General features: G+C 38.0%; 1 protein-coding gene across 5 annotated transcripts in view; it reads left to right on the top strand.

The window, feature by feature from the left end:
- The window catches only part of UGT8 (UDP glycosyltransferase 8), a 71291-nt gene that overhangs the window by 16253 nt on the left and 32901 nt on the right, over window positions 1-22137 (top strand). For 4 of the 5 annotated variants that reach the window (XM_084627529.1, XM_084627528.1, XM_084627531.1 and 1 more), the window contains exon 2: window positions 8605-9428. In XM_084627529.1, coding sequence (XP_084483655.1) covers window positions 8607-9428 — 822 coding nt within the window. In that variant the 5' untranslated portion in view covers window positions 8605-8606. Of the gene's footprint in view, window positions 1-7221; window positions 7279-8604; window positions 9429-22137 lie in introns of those variants that run through there. The other variant, XM_084627532.1, reaches the window with a different exon arrangement.

A 22137-nucleotide genomic window follows, 5' to 3' on the forward strand; every position in this document is an offset into this window, starting at 1 on the left:
CAAGAGCTGATATTAGTAGTGTTTGCTGTAACAGTCTTCTTGGGACATCTATGCTCTCAGAGGATCAGGCAGAACCCTTTGTGATCTGACATGGTTCTGGTACACTCTGTGCTCTGTGCTACCTGATAATTCCCCTCTGTTGGGGGAAATCATCACCAACCTCAGTAAGGCATCTCTCTGAGATCAAGACTATAGCCCTTTATGTATAATATTAATGTTTCTGTTAGGGATTATGTATGTATTGTTGTTAGCATACAAAACTCATCAATTGCAACGGGAGTTTTTGTAATACATTTTGAAACATTGTATAGGTGCTGAAAAGAAGCATTACACTAATAGTAAAAGTATTGTGTTTCTTCTGCATTTGTATTGACTGGATTATGGTTTCAAAGGAGGAATATCATGTCATTGCTGCAATATTAATGTGTATTGCTCAAAAATGTGAATGAGCAACCTGTGGACATTTATTACGTTTTATTTTATTTTTCATTGATTCTTTTTATGCTGCAAAAGAAATATAACACTATTTGTAGTAAACAAAACATTATAAGAATTAAGGTACTCTACACTGCATATATTAATACTGCAGTTTAATTGAGGAGTTCTGGTGACATTGTGTTACCATAACCCTCAGATGGAATTACAGCCTTAATTTATGTAGCTTTTGGGGGTAAAGTAATACAATGAAAAATATTCCCTTTGGCTACGTAGTATACTTACCTCTTCACTGAGATTAGAGGGGATCTCTTTAGAACACTCCTACCTTGTACCAGCCCTTCAGCTTTTGTTACATTTCTTTTGTATTGATGTTAAGAATGTAAATACCGTTTATTTCTCAACAAGAATAGTATGCTGTCATGTATTATGTGTAATATCATATTTGTTAACCGAGGTTGTAATTTATTACTATAAGAATGTTTATAGCCTGAGGAGATGTAGTTGCTAAATGTTTATAATAATTTTATTAGATGCAGTTCAGTTAATCACTGATTTTATTATTGGCTATTTTATGGAAGAATTGATTAACAGATTTCTAGATTCCAAGACCAGAAGGGACCATTGTGATCATCTAGTCTGACCTCCTGTATATCACAGGCCACAGAACTTCCCCTCCCACCCAAAATTCCTAGAGCAGATATTTTTAGAAAAAAACATCCAATCTTGATTTTAAAATCATCAGTGATGGAGAATCCACCATGACCCTTGGTAAATTGTTCCAAGGGTTAATTATTCTCACCGTTAAAAATTTTAGCCCTATTTCCTATCTGAATTTGTCTGTGTTCAACTTCCAGCCCTAGCATCATGTTAAACCTTTCTCTGCTAGACTGAAGACTCTATTATTAAATATTTGTACTTACAGACTGTAATCAAGTCACCCCTTAATCTTCTCTTTGTTAAACTATATAGATTGATCTCCTTGAGTCCATCCCTATAAGACAGGTGTTCTAATCCTTTATTCATTCTTGTGGCCCTTCTCTGAATCCGCTCTAATTTATCAGCATCCTTTTTGAATTGTGGACAACAGACCTGGACACAGTGCAATTGCAAGACCAGGGTAGGCACATGTACCCATTCCTAAACTACATCTTTGTCCTGGATTGCACCTGAGCAGCCACAAAAGTTTTGACATATCTGTCTGTTCACACTGCAATTACATAGGTTTATCATCAGCACTGACAAACACAACCTCTCTTATACAGTCATATGCTGATCTTGCAGTTAACAGAGGACACAGTAACCCTGTCAGCAGAGTGATTTTTTGAGATTCAGTCAGTGATCTCCCAAGTGATATCCAGTACCTTCTGCAGACCTTGGTATTATTTTTAGTCAAGATTGGGGCTCCAGAGGAAGTGAAATAATTCATAGTGTGATAAGCAGAGAAACTGAGGTTGAAAGAAGAGATTCCTCTACCTGTAGCCCAAAATATTGCAGATTTATTCACAAGCAGAATTTGTGTGCAGCTGTTTATAGAAGATCAGCTAATGATATGTTTAACAACTCAGTTTGTGCAGGCAAATTCACATTTGCAAGCATATGTAAAGGTGCTGTATGTCAGCTTTTAACAAAAACAAATAGTTTCTTTCAGTTTATGTATATTATTCATTTTGAAAAATGTTATCTGTTTATCTCCAGAGGAACAAAAAGGCAATGTGCATGACATTTGGATTAGATTGACTTTGACTCACCTTTGTGTGTGTAGCTTATTTAGTTAGTTTTATTGTGTTTGCATAAAATTGGAAGAAAAAGCTGAAATATAAGACAACATCCAAAAACATTTTAAAATACCTGAATTGTTCTTCTTTTCAGCACCAGCAGTCATAATACTTGTGTGTAAATAGCTGCTGGTATATCTGATTTCAAAGTCATACTCTGAAGTATTTTTAAAGTTTTTAAATAAAATACTTACATTGTTTAGAAGCTTGCAAATATAACTGTAGTCTTTGCTGATTTTGATGTGTATAGTGGGATTTAAAGGTACTCTCTGAGACCAAAGGAAGCTAATGGAGCTTTTTCAAAACATGGATTAAAAATGATCCAGTTTAAATGGATTTTAAAAAGTTTGCCTGGACATTATGGATTTGGGCAGATCTAGTTTCAAATTTTGTTTTAAAAATTGTTCTTGACTATAGACATGGGGCGAGCTAACTAGCTGGTGTAACTTGGTGTAGTTCTATAAAGTCAGGGAAATTACACCAATGTACACCAGCTGATCAAAAGGCAAACTGTATTTAATATGGGTTAGCAGGAACTGTTGACAAATCTTTTTGTAAAGTGGTTCCACTAATTCAGTTTAAAACCCAGTGCAGATGGAACTTTCACTTTTTCCATGAAGCATAAAACTACATCTAAACAATTTTTTGCAGAATTCAGTCATTTATTCACTTTGTTGCTTCTATACCAGAACCAATGATATTTTAAACAGTGCTGGGAATAGGTTTTTCTAGTAAATTTCTATTTGTTGTTCTAGCTGGAAGGTGGTGTAGCAGCAATGTGCAAAATGTTCTAGACCTCATAGTACATAAACAGAGTTTAAAATTTCTAGATGACAGATTCGTGGACAGTTCAAATCAAATGGGAACATTTTAAAAAGAGCTCAAACTTAAGGCATAAAACTGACAATCGTCTGTGTATCACTGTCTTCCTGGGAAGCAGAGAGCAGGTCTCAGTATTTATTTAATCTGTGGAGCCAAGGTCCCATAGGAAGGAAGAATGCTAACAAGCTGCTTGTTATGGTTTATATTACTAGATGGTGTGGAAAGTGTATTTGTTTCTTCAAGCTAAAAGCAAACAAGAGGAAAAGATAAGTGCCTTAAATTTCCATTCTAGAAGCAGTTACTGCAATTTACTCACTTTTTTTTACATTTGTTTCTGTAATTGAATATTAGAAAAAAATTCTTGTGTTTTTTGCTGGTGATAAATATTGTGCGAGGCTCTTTTCCTCTCAAGGAAAACCTAAATCAATGGCAGATGCATCCATGAGGTAATATTGGACACAAAGGCTACATGGGTAGCAGTACAAAGCTTAGATTCCACCTAAATCTTCAAGGCAGTGTTTAAATCGGAATTAAGTAGTGCATAGGCCTTGTGCTAGTCTTCTGACTTTGTTGGAAGTTACTTGGTGCTCACAACTTTTGAAAATCAGGCCACTTATTTAGGTGTGAGAAGGGACAACTGGGGTACCTTTCTTGATGCACAACATCATATTTTAGTGACCCAAAGGTATTTGAGGACCTGTATAACATTAAAAAACAAATTAGCCTAATTTAAGGGAATTATAAGAACATAAGAATGGCCCTACTGGGTCAGACGAAAGGTCCATCTAGCCCCGTATCCTGTCTTCTGACAATGGCCAATGCCAGGTGCCCCAGAGGAAATGAACAGAACAGGTAATCATCAAGTGATACATCTGTCACCTATTCCCAGCTTCTGGCAAACAGAGGCTAGGGACACCATCCCTGCCCATCTTGGCTAATAGCCATTGATGGACCTATCCTCCATGAACTTATGTAGTTCTTTTTTGAAGCCTGTTATTGTCTTTCCCTTCACAATATCCTTTGGCAAGGAGTTCCACAGGTTGACTGTGTGTTGTGTGAAAAAATACTTCCTTTTGTTTGTTTTAAACCTGCTGCCTATTAATTTCATATGGTGACCCCTAGTTCTTGTGTTATGAGAAGGAGTAAATAACACTTCCTTATTTACTTTCGCCACACCACTCATAATTTTATAGACCTCTATCATATCCCCCCTTCGGTTTCTCTTTTCCAAGTTGAAAACTCCCAGTCTTATTAATCTCTGTTTATGACAGCCATTCCATACCCTTAATCATTGTGTTGCCCTTTTCTGAACCTTTTCCAATTCCAATATATCTTTTCTGAGATGGGGTAACCACATCTGCATGCAGTATTCAAGATGTGGGCAGACCGTGGATTTATATAGAGGCAATATGATATTTTCTGTCTTATTATCTATCCCTTTCTTCATGATTCCCGACATTCTGTTCGCTTTTTTGGCCGCCACTGCACATTGAGTGGATGTTTTCAGAGAACTACTCACAATGACTCCAAGATCTCTTTTTTGAGTAGTAACTGCCAATTTAGATCTCATCATTTTATATGTATAGTTGGGATTATGTTTTCCAATGTGCATTACTTTGCTTTTATCAACATTGAATTTCATCTGCCATTTTGTTGCCCAGTCACCAAGTTTTGTGAGATCCTTTTTGTAGTTCTTCACAGTTTGCTTGGGTCTTAACTATCTTGAATAGTTGTGTATCATCTGCAAATTTTGCCACCTCACTGTTAACCCCTTTTCCAGATCATTTACGAATATGTTGAATAGGACTGGTCCGAGTACAGACCTCTGCGGGACACCAGTATTTATCTCTCTCCATTCTGAAAACTGACCATTTATTCCTACCCTTTGTTTCTTATCTTTTAACCAGTTACCAATCCATAAGAGGACCTTCCGTCTTATCCCATGACAGCTTACTTTGCTTAAGAGCTTTTGTGACGGACCATGTCAAAGGCTTTCTGAACATCTAAGTACACTATATCCACTGGATCCCACTTGTTCACATGCTTGTTGACCCCCTCAAAGAATTCTAGTAGATTGATGAGGCATGATTTCCCTTTAGAGAAACCATGTTGATCCTTCCCCAACAAAGTACGGTCATCTGTGTGTCTAACAATTTTGTTGTTTACTGTCATTTCAAGCAGTTTACCTGGTACTGAAGTCAGGCTTATTGGCCCGTAATTGCTGAGATCATCTCTAGAGCAGTTTTAAAACTTGGCGTCACATTAGCTGTCCTCCAGTCATTTGGTACAAAAGCTAATTTAAATGATAGGTTACAGACTACAGTTGTTAGTTCTTCAATTTCACATTTGAGTTTCTTCAGAACTCTAGGTGAATAACATCTGGTCCTGGTGACTTATTACTGTTTAGTTTATCAATTTGTTCCAAAACCTCCTCTAATGACACTCAATCTGGGACAGTTCTTCCGATTTGTCACCTAAAAAGAATGGCTCAGGTTTGGGAATCTCCCTTACATCCTCAGACGTGAAGACCGATGCAAAGAATTCATTTAGTTTCTCTACAATGGCCTTATGGTCCTTGAGTGCGCATTTGGCATCTCGATCGTCCAGTGAGTAATATTACTCACTGTTAAGCATTCAAAAGCCTTCTGCTAATAGAGGATCAAATGAGTGGAGTGGCACTCTCTCTGTCCTTCCCCATTTGTGACACCTTCTCTCTCCAGGACCGGATTAACTTTTTGTGGGCCCGGCGCCAAACATATTTGTGGGAATTAAGGGGCCAGGGGCAAGAGCAAAGTGGGAAGGGTGGATTTGATTTAAATCATGATTTAAATCACCAGTCAGGAAGACTCGATTTAATCATGGCTTTCTACATAAAAGTGCATTCTTGTTGGTTGTTATAACCTTAATACATATTCTTCACAACTCAGAGATGATGTAGGTTTCATTTTTAGAATGTACACACACTATATATTTAAACAGTGATTTATTTGGAAAACTTCTCAGATGAGTTTGTTTGGTTATTTCATTTACCAAAGGTAATTAAAGCAGATATTTATGAAGTTATGGGGAGGTGAACTATTCAACTATTCAACTATCCAATTCAACAGGTTAATCATTAATATTTGGAGAATTTTTGTGCCATGCTGTATTAGGAGGAGAACATCACCAAACAGACATTTAAATTGTTTTATTTAACTAAAACAACAACATTAAGTATTCTGGATTTTTTTCTTCAACAGCAAACATATAATATTTTAACAAAAAAGCCTATGTGAAAAGCTTCTCACATTTATCTCCAGACTTCTTCTCCTTGTCCAGATCTATTCCACCCCCAAAATCTTCTATTCATTGAATTTTTTGAAACTTTTCACTTTTAGAGAGAGGTAAGGGATTGACAAATTTGCAGAGGGACAATAGAGTTGAGGTCTGTTATTTCTCACCTCTATATATTATTTATTTATGTTAAAACATTTTTGCTGTTAACAAGCATGTTACCTCTGGAGACACAAATCCACAGTGTCAGAACTATAAAATGAAGCATCTCTGATGGTATCTTCTGGACTGAGCACTGAGTCCCATTGGGTAGATAGAAAGATTAACCTAAATAATCTACACAGAAGCCTGTGGAACCCCATAAAATTGGGTCCCTAATCCATGAACTATTAGAACTCATTTACAAAACTTTTCTTAAACATTACATGAATATATTGTCTCATTCTATAGAATTAGAATTTATAATCCCTATTGCATGATGAGATATAATGTATCTTAATTAAAACTATCTTTAGATAGGTTTTTTCCCCTCAAAAAGCATTTTATAAAAAAAAATCTGATTTTTTTTTAAATCCCTGATTTTTATCCACCCTGACAGTGGGGCATGGTGGGGGGGAAGGATTGGTCCCCAGCTGGAGCGAGGCTGGGGTCAGGGGCAAGATGAGCACAGTGGGGCATCGGGGGAGGATTAGTCCCTGCTGACTGGAGCAAGGCAGGGGCTGGGGGCAAAAGCACAGCGGGCCGGGAGCTAGGGTTGGTCCCTGGAGCAGGGAGGGGCTGGGGCTAAACTGCAAGCACAGCAGGGCTGGGGAGGGGGTAAATAAGATCCCCCCCCAAGCCCATGCCCACACAGCGGGTACCTACCTTCTCCCTGGTTCTAGCCCATTCTTTTTGTCTCTCTCTGCACTGAGCTGCCCCTCCTCCAGTGTGACGAAGTGGGACTCTTCTTAATGTGTTCTCTGAATACTGTGTGAGTGCCTCAGTTTCCTCTATGCATTTCTTAAGTATGTAGCTGGTGGGATAAGGATGTGTGATTGCTGCAGAGCCCTAGGCAGGTGTGATGCTGTCTGCACAGAGAATGGCTGATAGGGGTGGAGGGTCTGGCCAGGAGTTAGGGTGAAGTAACATGGGGAGTTGAGATGTGTTGAATCAAGGACTAAATTAGCAATGCAAACTTGTACATATCAACTTCCTATGTTACTGCAAATTTCAAACAAGCATAACAATTGTATTCATGCAAAGTATAACTTTCAAAGGCTCAGAATTCAGTCATATCATAATCAGTTTTGATTTGCAACACTCACAGGTACTTCTGTTTCAGAGAGGGCTATTGTTTGGACTATAACATTGTTAAAAGATAACATTAATATATGTATGGAAAGTTTGTATGTGAGTTTTCATATTCTCCACCTACTGAGAAAAGCTTGAACCATTTTTGTCTCAAACTTAAAAACTAAAAAATATAAAGTCAGCTTCAGCAGAGGTCAGGCCTGGAAAATGCAGGAGAAAGTTTTTGAAGGCTACAGGCAACTGTGACACCAAGAGCTTACAATGGAAATACACAAAAGGCATTGTTGCTCTCATGGTAATGAGTGCGCATCTCAAAATCTGCCATCCCAATTGTTGGAATTCTCAACTGGGAGAGTCAGGAGTGCATTGGCAGAGATGGTGCTTCTAGATACAGGGTTGAGGCACGTTGGTGGGGAAGGCTGTAGTGCTACTACACAAGCTGTGCCTGTTATGTAGATAAACAGAGGAGTTTAGCCTCTAGGTCTTTGAATCCTTTATGAATATTAAATTCACCCAAAATACTGAAATGAACTGGCTGCAGGCATGCTAGTGCTCCAAAGCCTCAGACAATCTGGGTTACAGAGGACACTAAGTTCTTGTTTCCCCTTGCTGTTGGATACCATGTATAATTCAGAAGCCATGCACACAGTATCTTGCAGGAGGGTACCAGCTGCATTGTCCTCATCAGCATTCCTGCCATATAATACAGGAGCTGTATCAATATCAGAAGAAATTGCTTGCTCACCTGTATAACCAGATGGAAGGGGAAAAGAGAGAGAGAAAAAAATTAAAGCCTAACAAGAAACTAAACACAATACCTGAATCTTTTAAACTAAGTAGCTATCTTGTTCCCAGTGAATGCTACTAAAAAGACTTTGGGATAAAATGATACTAAAGGTTATCATGGCAAACCCTTGAAAATGTAATCATGTAATGTTTGTTTATCAAACTCTAAACAAGTAGGATTGAAATCTGTTGAAATAATTTTTTTCTTTTATCATTTCAGCTATGAAGTCTTACACTCCAGTTTTCATTCTCCTGTGGGGCGCTGTCGGGATAGCAAGGGCTGCCAAAATCGTTGTTGTGCCGCCAATTATGTTCGAAAGCCATCTATATATTTTCAAGGCCCTGGCCTCAGCCTTGCATGAGCAAGGTCACCAGACAGTGTTCCTCCTCTCTGAGGGCAGACACATCCCTCCATCTGATCACTATAGACTCCAACGTTACCCAGGGATCTTTAATAGCAGCACCTCGGATGATTTTCTTCAGTCCAAAATGAGGCGTATTTTCTCTGGAAGACTGACAGCCCTGGAACTGTTTGACATCCTGGATCATTATTCTAAAAACTGTGACATGATTGTGGGCAACCAGAACCTAATGCATGTCTTGAAACAGGAAAAATTTGACTTGTTGCTGGTGGATCCTAATGAGATGTGTGGGTTTGTTATAGCTCACCTTTTAGGTGTTAAATATGCTGTTTTTTCCACTGGCCTTTGGTATCCAGCAGAAGTAGGTGCTCCGGCTCCTTTATCTTACGTTCCAGAATTTAACTCACTTCTCACAGATCGTATGAACCTTCTAGAGAGGATTAAAAACACTGTTATTTATCTGGTTTCAAGATTTGGAGTCAATTTTTTGGTTCTGCCGAAATATGAAAGGATAATGCAGAAACACAAGGTGGTGCCAGAGCGGTCGATGTATGATTTGGTTCATGAGTCCAGCCTGTGGATGCTGTGTACAGATATAGCACTAGAGTTTCCAAGACCCACGCTACCAAATGTTGTTTATGTGGGAGGTATCCTCACCAAACCGGCCAGTCCTCTACCAGAAGTAAGGTTTGCTGAGCTTTATGGTCATTTTTGTAATATCTGGATTAGTCTTATTTCTTAATGAATTTGAAATGTATTTAAGTTAAATGGTGACCTAATATCTTAAAAATTTAAAACTTGTTTTTGATGTTGTGTTAAATACACAATAACAGTAAATGAAAATACTTTGTAGCTAGAAACTCTGAGCATAAAAGCTGTTCTTTCATGTAGATGTTCTCCACTTCTCTTATGCTTGTTCCTGCTTTGAAGTAGATGTTTCATGATCCAGCAGAGGGACCACAATGTGTGATAGCTTGGCTGCTAGAAACTGAAGTCCTAACTGAGTGAAATGAATGTAGCAGAGAGATAAATGTGATCAGATGGACAATTTTACATACAGAGATTTCATTAATATCCTACTTCATCTTATTCCCAATTTCATGATGCTGGTATGTCATCTATTATACATTATTCTGTTAGCTAGGGGAATAGAGGATGTCCTGTTTTTTTTTTTTAATATATATATATATATAAGTATGAATCAGAAAAGTTGGTAACATGACAGAACAGCTAACCAAACAAGTGAGAACTAGTGACAGAGTAAAAGTTTGAAGTCTGAATAAAATAAAATACAACCACAAAACACAGTAAAACTAAACTTCGTACAGAAACAGTGCCAGTGCTACAGCCAATATCATTTTTAGCAAACTGGCCGCAGAGACCTGAGAGTTCGCAATTAAATGTAATTACTTGAGTGCATCATGTGCTCTTGACACATGATATCTAGGAATGTCCCTGTTTAGTAACACCAGGATGACTGAAAGGCAGAACAAAACTTTTCAACAAGCTGTTTATATAATGATTTACATATGCATTGTCACCATTGTCATGCATTGTCATTGTGGTTCAGTTAATGGATTCTGCTGGCTAGCCTGGAGAGAATATTGGATATCTGGAAGGATACAGAATTGCGGTAGAGGAATTTAATGTTCCTGTTACCACCCTCAGTTGCTTCTCCCATGGAACTAGTATATGGAAAGATGGGACTACAGCACAGGAAACTTGTTCAGGATTTCTAGATTGAAAACAGAGCCTTATATAATCGTTTCTGTTGATAAGATTCTGTGTAATAGCCCTGCATAAAACAAACTATAATTTATGGATATTGTGAAAACTAATGAAATAATCCTTTATGTTTTTAATATTGCTTTGAAGTTCATATATGTAAACTATTTTAACATTTCACATGATTGATTTAAAGAGTTATTTTGAACTCCATTAGTAATTATTAATGTATTCAAAGATTGAGAGAGTGAGAGAAAAAGACTCCAGCACCTCTTTGGATTCACAAGAAAGGCAACCAACTGAAAATAGGGAAAGTCTCTTTGATGCCTCGGCATACATTTTTGCAAAACATCTATAATATATAGTCCATCTTAAGAACTTGGATACCTAAATTAGAGATCTAGATCCTCTGTTGCAACTGAGATACATTCAGAGCAAAAACATAAGGCCGGGGGCAGAGGTAGCTCTACTCCAGTGACGAGGCTGATTTCTAGCATAATTTACAGTAGCTTCAAAGCTTCTGTAAAGTATGCACAGATGCCCATAACTCCAAGGAACCAGGCACGCACCTGCGGAGTTATTGGATATAGGAACTTCCTGGCAATTTCTTCTAGAATGAACTTTTACGTGGGATGTTGGGAGGGTAGTGGTGTAGAGCTGCTACTTTGGATTTGTGCCACCTGTGATTCCTGAGGAATCCTCCAGGAGTCACTTATCATATATCAGCTTCTCAGTGGCTCTGAGGCATTAGAGTGGCCCTGAGAGTTGGAGTCAGGATCCCAATAAGGGCAGTCCGGGGCAAGGGCAAACCTGAGGCTGGAAGTAGCAGTGGAGTTCATTGTCAGGTCCAGGCCAGGGCCAATACTAAGGGTCTGACTCTGAGTCAGGTTTCAGGGTCCAAGTCAGGAGGTGAAGTCCAAATCAAGCCAGGAATTCAAGAGCAAGGAACTGTCATGGAAGCCCCAGAGATCCACACTGTAGCCTGGACAGTTCCTGGGATGCTCCTTAGGTTTATATCTGGCAGGGAGCCAATCAGGAGCCATGGGGCTGCTGTCTGTCAAATTATTGAGGTAGAACTGCCCATGGATTGTGTCCTCAGTGGATCATGGGAAGTGGCATGCAAACTAGTTACAGCTGCTGCTGGGTGGTAGGCTAGAGATGTCAGCTGCTTGGTAGCACTACAGGTGTGGCTTCTAGACCTGTGGGCCTTATAGTTGGGTCCAGTGTCCAAATCTGTGTTCTTAAAATAGGCACTTATTTACCCCCTCAAATACCACTTTTAATGTTCAAGTGTAGATCCCAATTTAGACATATACATTTTAACATTAGTTGCACAGCTGTAGGAAATTCAGTTGACAAGGTTTGTTTTATTAATGGTGGAAAGGTTGTATAGTGAAACCAACTCATTTGTGATCTGTTATATTGGGGAGCACTAAATTGTGAGCTCGGAACTTCATGCAGCAAAGAATAATACATGTGCATTACAGTCCTGATCATGTTATCTCACAGCCTCTGTGCTGCTCAGAGATATAGGAGGCCTACAGGAACAGACCATTACCTGGATGTTACAGAATTCAGCTGTCTGATGTTGAACCAGTCGTCAGTTAGAAAAATGGGCATGTTTGCATGCAATATTGGAAGGGAGGGAAAAGGAGAGTTGTGAAGCTTATTTAATTTGGCCAGAATTTTGAGATTTGTGTGCCTAAAGGCAGCTATAGGCTTAATGTTGCCACATAAGTAATGTGGGCTTCATTGGCATATTTAATAGACCTAGGATAATCCTCTTGCCCCCTACAGGATTGTCTAAGTCAATACAATTGAGTTGCTCCTATCCCACTGTGTGCAATAATGGTTTAAAACTGAATGAATGGCCAGCTTGCAACATGTAAAAAGGTGACTCAGTGCCCAAAATTGGGTATGTAAAAACAGCTCTACAAACAGTGAAAACTGAGGGTGATTGCTAATCGCATATAGAACATCTTAAATGTAGGTCTGGATCTATTTGGTTCTAAAACCAAAGAAAAATATTAAGTTTATGCCGTGTGCAGTACTTCATTTGCTTATAAATGTTGCAATTGAATTTATTCACCTTGAACTTTTTTGGGGGGGGAGGGGGGCATTAGTTATCAGGTTTCGTTAACGTGATTTTAATTTCTTTTCCAAAATCAGTTGCTGTGCTAAAAGGCATCTTTTGAGTTTGAATTAAATTTGTAATAAAGTCCTAAAGTGTAAGGTTAGAAAGGCCCCTTATGGTCACCTAGTTTGACCTCCAGCACAACACAGGTCATAGAGTTTCATCCAGTAATTCCTGGAGTGAAGGAAACTATTCTTCTCTTCTACGTAAGTGAACTCTATTGATTAAGTGAACACTATTGAGTCTAATAACTTGTGGTTGAATTAAATATTTTCTTTTAGAAAGACATCCAGTTTCAGTCTTAAGACTCCAAGTGATGATGAATTCTCATGAGTAATTTGTTATGAGTTATGACCCTCATTGTTAAAAATTGCATCTTATTTCAAATTTGAATTTTTCTAGTTTCAACTTCAAGCCATTTCATTTGTTAATGCCTCTCTCAGCTGGCTTAATAATATCAGCTATCTTCTGGCTGAGTAGGTACTTACAGACTATGATCAAGTTTGCCTCCTTATTTCCTTAGATAAACTGAATAGATTATCGTATTCTATTGTGAGGTATATTTTTCAGTCCTCAAATAATTTTTGTAGCTCTTCTCTAAAACACGCTCCAGTTTTTAACATGCTTTTCCAAGTGTGGACACCAGAGTTATACACAGTATTTTACTAGTGATAATCTTTTAATACGTACGTTAAATGCTTTCCACAAGGCCTGTTGGGATTCTTTCCTCATTTTCATATATCTACATGGATTAAACAAATGCTTTCTTTTTAAAAAAATCTCTAGGTAGGTACAGTATCTAGTCTTTTACATCCCACACTTCTGGCCAGAGAAACACAAGTGCACTAATCTGAGACAAACATAACCCTACCTTAGAACAGAAATGTTTTAGAATTGTTTCAGCCTTAATGAAAATAAAACATAATCTAGATGAGGAGGCATTTTGGCATTTACAATGTGGGTTTAGCAGACTCCAAAAAACAGCTAAATTTTGTTCAATGAGGATAAAATTGAAGCTTTAGAAATTTTTTTCTTTGGAAAGTGAGGTGAGATTTTTTTCAAATTTGGATTTTCAGACAGAAGTAAAGATTTCCCCAAGAAATAATTTGTTATTTATAAGATGTGATTGATTGGTAGATAATACGATGGGAAACTGAGAAATTCATGAGGAAGAGCATATATATATTACCAGACACACTAGAAATCAAGAGATAATGTGCTTTCTGATCTGCAGTGACTGAAGTAACCACAAAGCATAAATATGATATTGCCAACCTAAAATGTTCAAAAACCATGAGTCGGACTCCTCAAAATCATGAAACTAGCTTAAAATAATGAGGGGGGTCATTTTAATGGTACATTTGAGGTTCTTTTTGATTGTCTTCTGGTACACTTGGGTCACATTTTCAAGTTTTATTCTGCAACCATAAGGACTAAAAAATTACTATTTTTTAAAAGAAAGCTGGTATTCCATGACTTCAGGAACAGGAGCATTAAGGCAAACATCAAATATGACAAAACTGATAATAAAATAGTGAGAGTTGGAAACACTATAATAAATCTATGAGTAGTATAGGATGTAGCAAATACTTATTGTATTCATATATATTTAGTTTTGTGAACTAAAGCAATATTCATCTTCTCTTTCTTGAGTTTTGTTGGGCAGTTAATATTTCATGTATAGAATATTAAAGAATGCAAAAGCAACACAAAGTTGGGAGGTTGCGTTTTCCTTAATGTGCGTGTTTAATATTCTCTTATCTAAATAGATTCTTCTCCACATAATGCTACTGCCTAGAATATGGGCCACAAGTAAATTATTGGTTGATCAATATGCTGCCATTTAATAGTTAGAAAAAAACTAATAAATGTAACAGTGCTTTTAAACTCACAAAAACAATTTACAACAACCTGTGGAGGGGAAAAGGAGTAGACTATTTTTTAAATAGTGAGGGCTAAAGAAAGAACAAAGGTCTAGTCATTAAAGTAATCACAGAAGCATTATTCTTAACTCCACGTGATCTAGTAGTTCATTTTGCACTTGGTCAGGAATTAATATAAACCTTCATTACTTTGGTTCATGTAATTACAGTCCTTGATTTAATGCCAGTGCAATTATCATCTACTAAAAAAATGGCTTTCAAGATAACAAACAAAACAAAAAAAGTTGCATGGAAATCAGAAGTACCAAATGTTTATGAGGTAGCTGAAGTAAAGGAAAAAGCTATATTACATTGTGACTTTGCTAGTTGCTACAAGCCCCATTTGTGGGGCAGCATGTCACTGTATAACCCACACACCTCCAGGATGTGGTGTCTTGTCCCATCTAGTGGCGCTGTGACCACTTAGAGAGAGAGTTAAATGAATCTGCTCTACAGCCATAGCTAACAGCCACTTGTCTTTTAGGTCATGCGGTAGAGGCTCATGCACTAAGCTCTAGAGGCCCCCGGTTCAATCCTGCCCGCTGCTGACCGGGATCTGTCTGTGTTACAACTGCACTATCCCAAGAGTAACACTGTAAGCCGAGTGTAACTCCAAATCACAATCTACTATCTGATTTTCCCCTTCTTTGTAGCTGGGGGAGTAGAATCATTGAGGTGTAGAACGGAAAGGAGAACCTCAATAGGTCATCTAGTCCAGTCCCATGCACTCAAGGTAGGACTAAGTAATAACTTGACCATTCCTGAAGGTGTCTGTCTAACCTGTTCTTAAAAACCTCCAATGATGGAGATTCCACAACCTCCCTAGGCAATTTGTACCGGTGCTTAACTACACTGACAGTTAGGAAGTTTTTCCTAAAGTATAACCTAAACCTCCCATGCTATAATTTAAGCCCATTGATTCTTGTCCTGTCCTCAGTGGTTAATGAGAACAATTTCCCACCCTTCTCCTTGTAACAACCTTTTATGTACTTGAAATCTGTTATGTCCCCACTCAGTTTTCTCTTCTCCAGACTAAACAAATCCATTTTTTTCAATCTTTCCTCTGTACCTTGATTTAACCCCCTATCTATCACCATGTCTGTCTCCCCAGGTTTTGTCCAGTTTCCATGGGAAATGAGTAGTAGCTCTGTAGAGGCTGCTTTTCCCCCTCAGCATTACTACCTGCCATGCCTTATACTACATTATTGCCCCGTGCAGGAAAGGCCAGTTTGGCCCTCACTGTGCTTAATTTGGTCTTTCATTTTACAAATTATTAATATTAAAGATAGTAATTAAAAATCAATTTGCTGCAATGAAGCTGTGCTCGATTTTACTAGCTAGGGATGTTGGCCAGCATGTATAATAAAGGGTTAAACACTGAGGGCTAGATCTTTCAATCCTCCTTCATGTTGGTGAGCACTTACTGATACAGCAGTCCCATGGAAGTCAGTGAGACTGCTCATGTAAGTGACTGTTCACCTAGGTCAGTGATTTTTCAACCTGTGGTGCGTGGACCCCTGGGGATCCGCAGACTGTTTCTAAAATTCCCAAAGGGGTACACACCTCTACTGGACATTTTTTTAGGGGTCCACAAATGCAAAAAGATTGAAAACCACTGACCTAGGTGAGTGAAAGTTATATGGTCCACCTGTGTGAATTACTATCTTAGAACATATAAGGTGGATCAATGCCCAGTGCATGTATTGACAGCTCCATAAGTAATGCTGAGAGAGTCTGATTAATAGTGGCATTTAAACTGTCTTAAATATCGATCTGGATTAATTTGGCTGAAAACAGAAAAATCTATGTTGCACAAAGTATTTCTTTGTAATTGTTGCAAATAGACACTTCAAAGGATTTTCAAATACTTTTCGTCAATTATTATCCGTACAAGGAATTTTAATATCTGGAGTCCAGAATATAGACTAAAGAAGATGTGCAATAGAGATAGAGTATTATCTGGGTTATACATTCTAATTGGTTCTTCTCCACTTGTGTTGTGTCTTCTTTTAAGTATGTCTAGGAAATATCTAATTTGTAGCTACGTACAGAATACCTTTGCTGCTTTGCAATGTGGAGCGGTTGATTTGAATTTCTGTAAAATATAACCGGTTCTAAACATATTGAATTACAGATGCCCATTTATAAAACCTCCAGTTTGGAGGTTAACCCTTATGTTGTCTATCTTAGGAGTCTCAACAAGCTGATTCTTGATCTCATTCTGTACCATATAAAATTGCTTCATATGCTATTCTTTTTTTTTATAATAAACAGGTTGTATAGTGGGAAGAGTCGTTCATAAACTTACATTATCACACGTACAGTAGAGTATCCTGTTGAGGGCAATGTGAGTAGATTCATTCTTAAATCATCACAGCTAAAGACAGAAAAAAAAGTCCAGTCATTAAAGACATCACTGAATCAACAGGATCTCTACAGTAATACTCATATAGTGATTCCATGCTGATAATGGTAATACAGTGTGGCAAACTAATAGATAACCTTTTCCCTTCCCCTTTTCTCACTCTCATTCTACTTCTTTCAGGGGGAACTTCTTAAGTTCAATGACATTGGTTAATATTAAATAAAATAAACAATGGAAAATTCTGAATTATGACATTCTTTTAAAACAGACTGTGTTAGTTATCCATTAATCAGTAAGATAAGAGATGTCCTTGAATGAATGTAGGAGTCTAAGTTTACTCCTCTTTAGTATTCTTAGTCAGGTATAAGGACCACTAATTAGAAGTATCAAATTCATACTGAAAGAAAAGGACATTGAGAATGGTCAGGGAGCTTATCTACAGCTAAAGGATCATAATGGATTTCATATATGCTCACTTAAGTGTACAGAGACTGTAGATTATATGGAGAGTGCAGGCTTCTCTCAAGCAGTCCCCAAATTTAGGTTTTCATATTATTAACATTATGAGATGATCTCTATTAACTAACATATAATCACAAACTACAGTCATATATATCAATATACATCAAAAAAGAAAAAATGAATTATTTAAATATATTTCATTTAACACATAAATTTGCCATTTAATTATATAGCAGCATTAATTTAACACAAAATAATATTTTTAATCTGAGTTTAAATTTTAGAGCTTCAAAGATCCTGAAGGTTCCTGAATCTAAAGTAATATATATATAAAACTAGCTGATTTTGAAGTAGCTTTCTTGTTGGGTTGAATGCAGTTATGTGCTGCTGTGAGAGGGAGGAAAAATCCTAGAAAAATGACAAGCTTTTATCTGAGTAAGTAAGATCTCTCATTTCTATTGTAGCTTATAAAACTGAGTGCCTATCTTTACATTTCTGAAGGAGGATCACTACATATCAAGGATGAAGGATGTTTTGTGCCTAATAAGCTCTGTTATTTTAACATTCTTTTTACCTGTAGATCAGTAGTTTTGGAATCCATTCAGAAAAACACTTTCCAATACTTAATCCTTATAGTCAGAAACCGCAGCCACTGGGAGCTGCGAGTGACCGTACCTGCAGACGTTCAGGTAAACAAAGCGTCTCGCAGTCTGCCAGGAGCTTACCCTGAACAAGCCACGAACCAAGTTTGGGAACCCCTGGTCTGTGGTTTAACAAGATGTATATGTGATTTTCATTAATTGAGGGGGCGGGGGGAATTAGTACTTGAAATAAGGATTTTATAAGAATTCTGATGGAAGCTTATGGAGACATTGTAGGTGCTGTACTGCATGATGTGCCCCCCCCCCATTACCTCCTCTTAAAATAAATTTCCATATAAAATATCTCCCCACCAATTGCCCCATTCTGATCTGCTGCACTCACTGGTTCTGGTTGTTGGTTTAATCTTAGAACCCAGAACCTTAATACGATCACTTCCTTGCTGTCATAATTTCCATGTCTCCAGATACTCCTTTCTCACTTGTCATTTGAAAATAGAGTTCTCAAGTTTATGGATTTTGTGGGAAATCTGCATTTCAGCTAAATTTGCTGTGGGAAATCTGCATTTCAGCTGATATCTGCATTTCAGCTGTCTGTTCCACTGCTCTGCTAAGTCAGGCAATGTTCCATAGATGACCAGTCCAACACCTGTCCAAATAACCCTGAAGCCTAAAGAAAAAGTACCCTGAGTTAGGCACCAGAAGTCTACCCAATCTGATATCAAATCTACTGACTGTTGTTTATATTTCAGTGCACTACAGATACATTATTATTGACAAGGCCTCAAGCCTTACCTGCAGAAGCACTCAAATATCATTCCTCTCTTTTACAGATAAATTGACAGAGGTTGCACAAGGTTACTGCAAGCAAAGCTGACACTAGATCCTGTATCTCTAATATGTCAGACTAATCTCTTGTCCTCTCAGCCACATTGCATCTCCAAGTGAATGCGTGTAATATGGGCTTGGCTATGATGGCTGCAGCTAATGACCTAACCAATAGACCACAATCCTCTGTGAAACCCTGGAACAGAATTTAAGATTCCTAATTTCTAGTACTCTACTGCTGTCTAGCAAATAGTCATGTGAGCCACTGGCAAATTTGTTCATAAAGTATCCCTGTGGCAGCTGGTCCATATGTAGTAGCATAAAATAGGTACTCCGTTAGCTCAAGAAGTAGAGATCTGTGCTGAGACCTGAAAATTCAGGGTTCAAACTTGCAGATGCTCAATGTGGGTCAAATTCATTATGGTTACACATGACAGAATTTGTTTTTCCATTTTTATTTTTTGTTTAAAAATGGTTTATTTAATTTTGCAGTGAAAAACCATTTTTATAAAAGGTCTAGAGATTAAAAAAGTAAAATTAGATTTAAAAAAAGTCTTTTTTTTACATTTTCAATATAACAGATATACAAATAAGAATGCATATTAAATAGTGATACATCTAAGATTAATATAGTGCAGTGGTTCTCAAACTTATTTGATCAGGCCCCCCCTTCTTTGTGTCAGTAGTTGTTTACTCTCCTCCCCCAAGTACATATACTGCCACACAGCTCTGAAGGCAGAGCCGAGAGCAGGGGCTGCTAGCCAGGCGCCCAGCTCTGAAGGTAGCGTTATGCTAGCAGCAGTGCAGAAGTATGGGAGACAATGTGAAAACTGGTATTTGTCATCACTTTTCACAGCAGACTTAGTGCCACATTTGCTACCCTTAACTTCTGCTCTGCTGCTGCCACACCGGGGCTACCAGAGCCCCACCACCTCCCTTGGGGGCCGGGGGAAGGAGAGCCTGAGCCTGAGCTGCCTCCTGGTGAGGGAATGGCGTGCGGGAGGGGAAGGAGAGCCTGAACCTGGGTGGCAGGGCTCTAGCTGTCCCCTTTATTCCCTGCCTCCGGGCTGTGCATGGCCCTTCTGCATGAGCCCCAGCCACCCAGGGCTAACAGCCAGAGCTCTTTAAAAAAAAAAAAATGTAAAAAGCACACAGCCCTCCCTTGACACATTCCTGCGCCACTCTTGGAAGTCCTGCCCCATAGTTTGAGAAACGCTGATAATATAGTGGGTGACATCCTGGCCACATTACAATTGATGGGAATTTTCCTATTGTCTTCAGTGAGTCCAGGATTTCACCCAGCATTTCTAAAGAAGTACTTCACCTCCAACTTCATTATTAGATAAAATATAAGTACTCACAGAAGTCCTTACAAATAACATTTTCTTTGAACATCTAACGTTTGTTTCAAACCATTTTCAGTTACTCCATACAAATGAATGTCAGCATAATACTACATATGAGTTGTCTTAGATTTGTAAAAGACAAGAGGACTCCAATCTGGTGCTCACTGAATGTGTGCCTAATGAATGGCTTTCAGAACAGTGACTTGTTACACCTCACATGAACTACAATGAACAACTGTTAAGGGTACTGTAAAAGTTTTAGCTGAGTTCTTTTCTGTGTCAAGTTGGATGTTTAATGTCATTTTAACATTATTTTTTGAATTTAATTATAAATTCCACTGATAGGATAGGAATTAATGACATCTTAATGGTGTCTCCTTTCTTGTCCAAGAGTAGCACCAAACCCTGCAGGGTAGTAGGTCATATGAGATTCTTGGTTGAGAGAAACACATTCAATGATATTGTAAAAACATAAATTCTTTTGGTCCTTGATTTTATTTTTAGGAGCTGCAAAGGCTGGGTGAAGGCAGTGAGGTGCTTGTGAGAAAAGGGAACGGGAAGAGGGATGAAAAAAGGAAAAACTGGTGCAAATCAAGGTCCAAACAAGTTAGTACTGAGTAATCACTGAAGAATAGCATCCAAGTGTAGGGCCTTGTTGGTTTCTGCACCTGGACTTATAAACTAGAAAGTACACCCAGAAAAGTGGTTTCAGTTTTTGTTTAAGACTGATTAAATATCTGTGGGAAAAGATGAAAGGTTCCAGAGTTTAACTTACTTTATGAAATTAATTGGGACAAGAGTATATCCTCCTGGGAAATAGGGTGTCCCGGAGGGACCTGACTGGCAAGAATTAAATAAAAAAAGAAAGCAGACTGTATTAATTTCACTGATACTTAAAAATTAAGTAGCACATGGGAACAAGAGGCAGAACAGCAGATGTTGTTGTACTCCTCTACTGCTGTATTTTGTGTGCTTCTATAGTGGGATGGAAGTGCCCAAAATGCTAGCCTCTGAAGATGTCTGGTGGGAGACATCATCAAAACAGGATAGAAGGATATGGATGTGGAGAGAAATTCATACGTTGACCACAGGTACCATATACACACACCATCTTCTCCTGACCTTTTCTTCTTTCCACATCCCGCCTCACAATAACAAAATAATGGAATAATGCCCCTCTTTCTCTGCATAGTCAAATGATATACCACCTCTGAGTATGTAATGTGCTTGAAATCATAACACTTTCCTGAACACTTAGATACCCCAAACTCTGGACCCTTAGCCACTATTCTTTTTGTAGCTCATGCTTATTTTGAATCAGGAATGGTTTCCTCTTTTGGCTTACACGATAGGGCCCAGTTTTGTTCAGCAACACCCAGGCAACCAGTGGAAAAACTTGCATTTCACAGTGCCGCATTTAAACAAATGCAAGCTTCACTGATTTAGAATACACCAGGAAAGTTAGGACACTAGGAAAAACTTAAAAAAAAATACAGCCATCTATATACTTCTTTATTATTGTTTCTTATTTGTATTATTGTAGCCCCTCCTCCTCCATTGTGCTACTTGTTCTTTGCTTAGGAATTGATAAAAATAAAATAACTATAGATTAACTGACAACTTGTTACTGAAAATTACTTTAATTGTACTTTCTAAATTAAATCTGTTTTTTTCCTCTGCTGTAAACAATATTTTAGCATTTTAAAATTATATAAAATATCACATAGTGTGTATGTGTTTCCGTTAAAGAATGATTGTCCACAGCCGTATTCAGAGAGCAGACATTGTTGCTACTACACATTTGAATCTACGAGCTGAATAGGGAAAGCTTCTGATATTTAAACTCAGTTATGTTTTTATATGTGAACTTTGTTTATTTGAAACAAAGCTCAGTATTAGGCACCACTGGTTACTGCCAGCTGGGACCTCACCCCATAGTCACAGCTGTGCATTTAACATTTAAACCAGCTAAGAATAGCTAATTAGAAAATCAAACTGAACAAAGCTCAC

This window comes from Lepidochelys olivacea (assembly GCF_965140295.1).
Source record: "Lepidochelys olivacea isolate rLepOli2 genome assembly, chromosome: 4".
NCBI classification, from domain to species: Eukaryota; Metazoa; Chordata; order Testudines; family Cheloniidae; genus Lepidochelys; species Lepidochelys olivacea.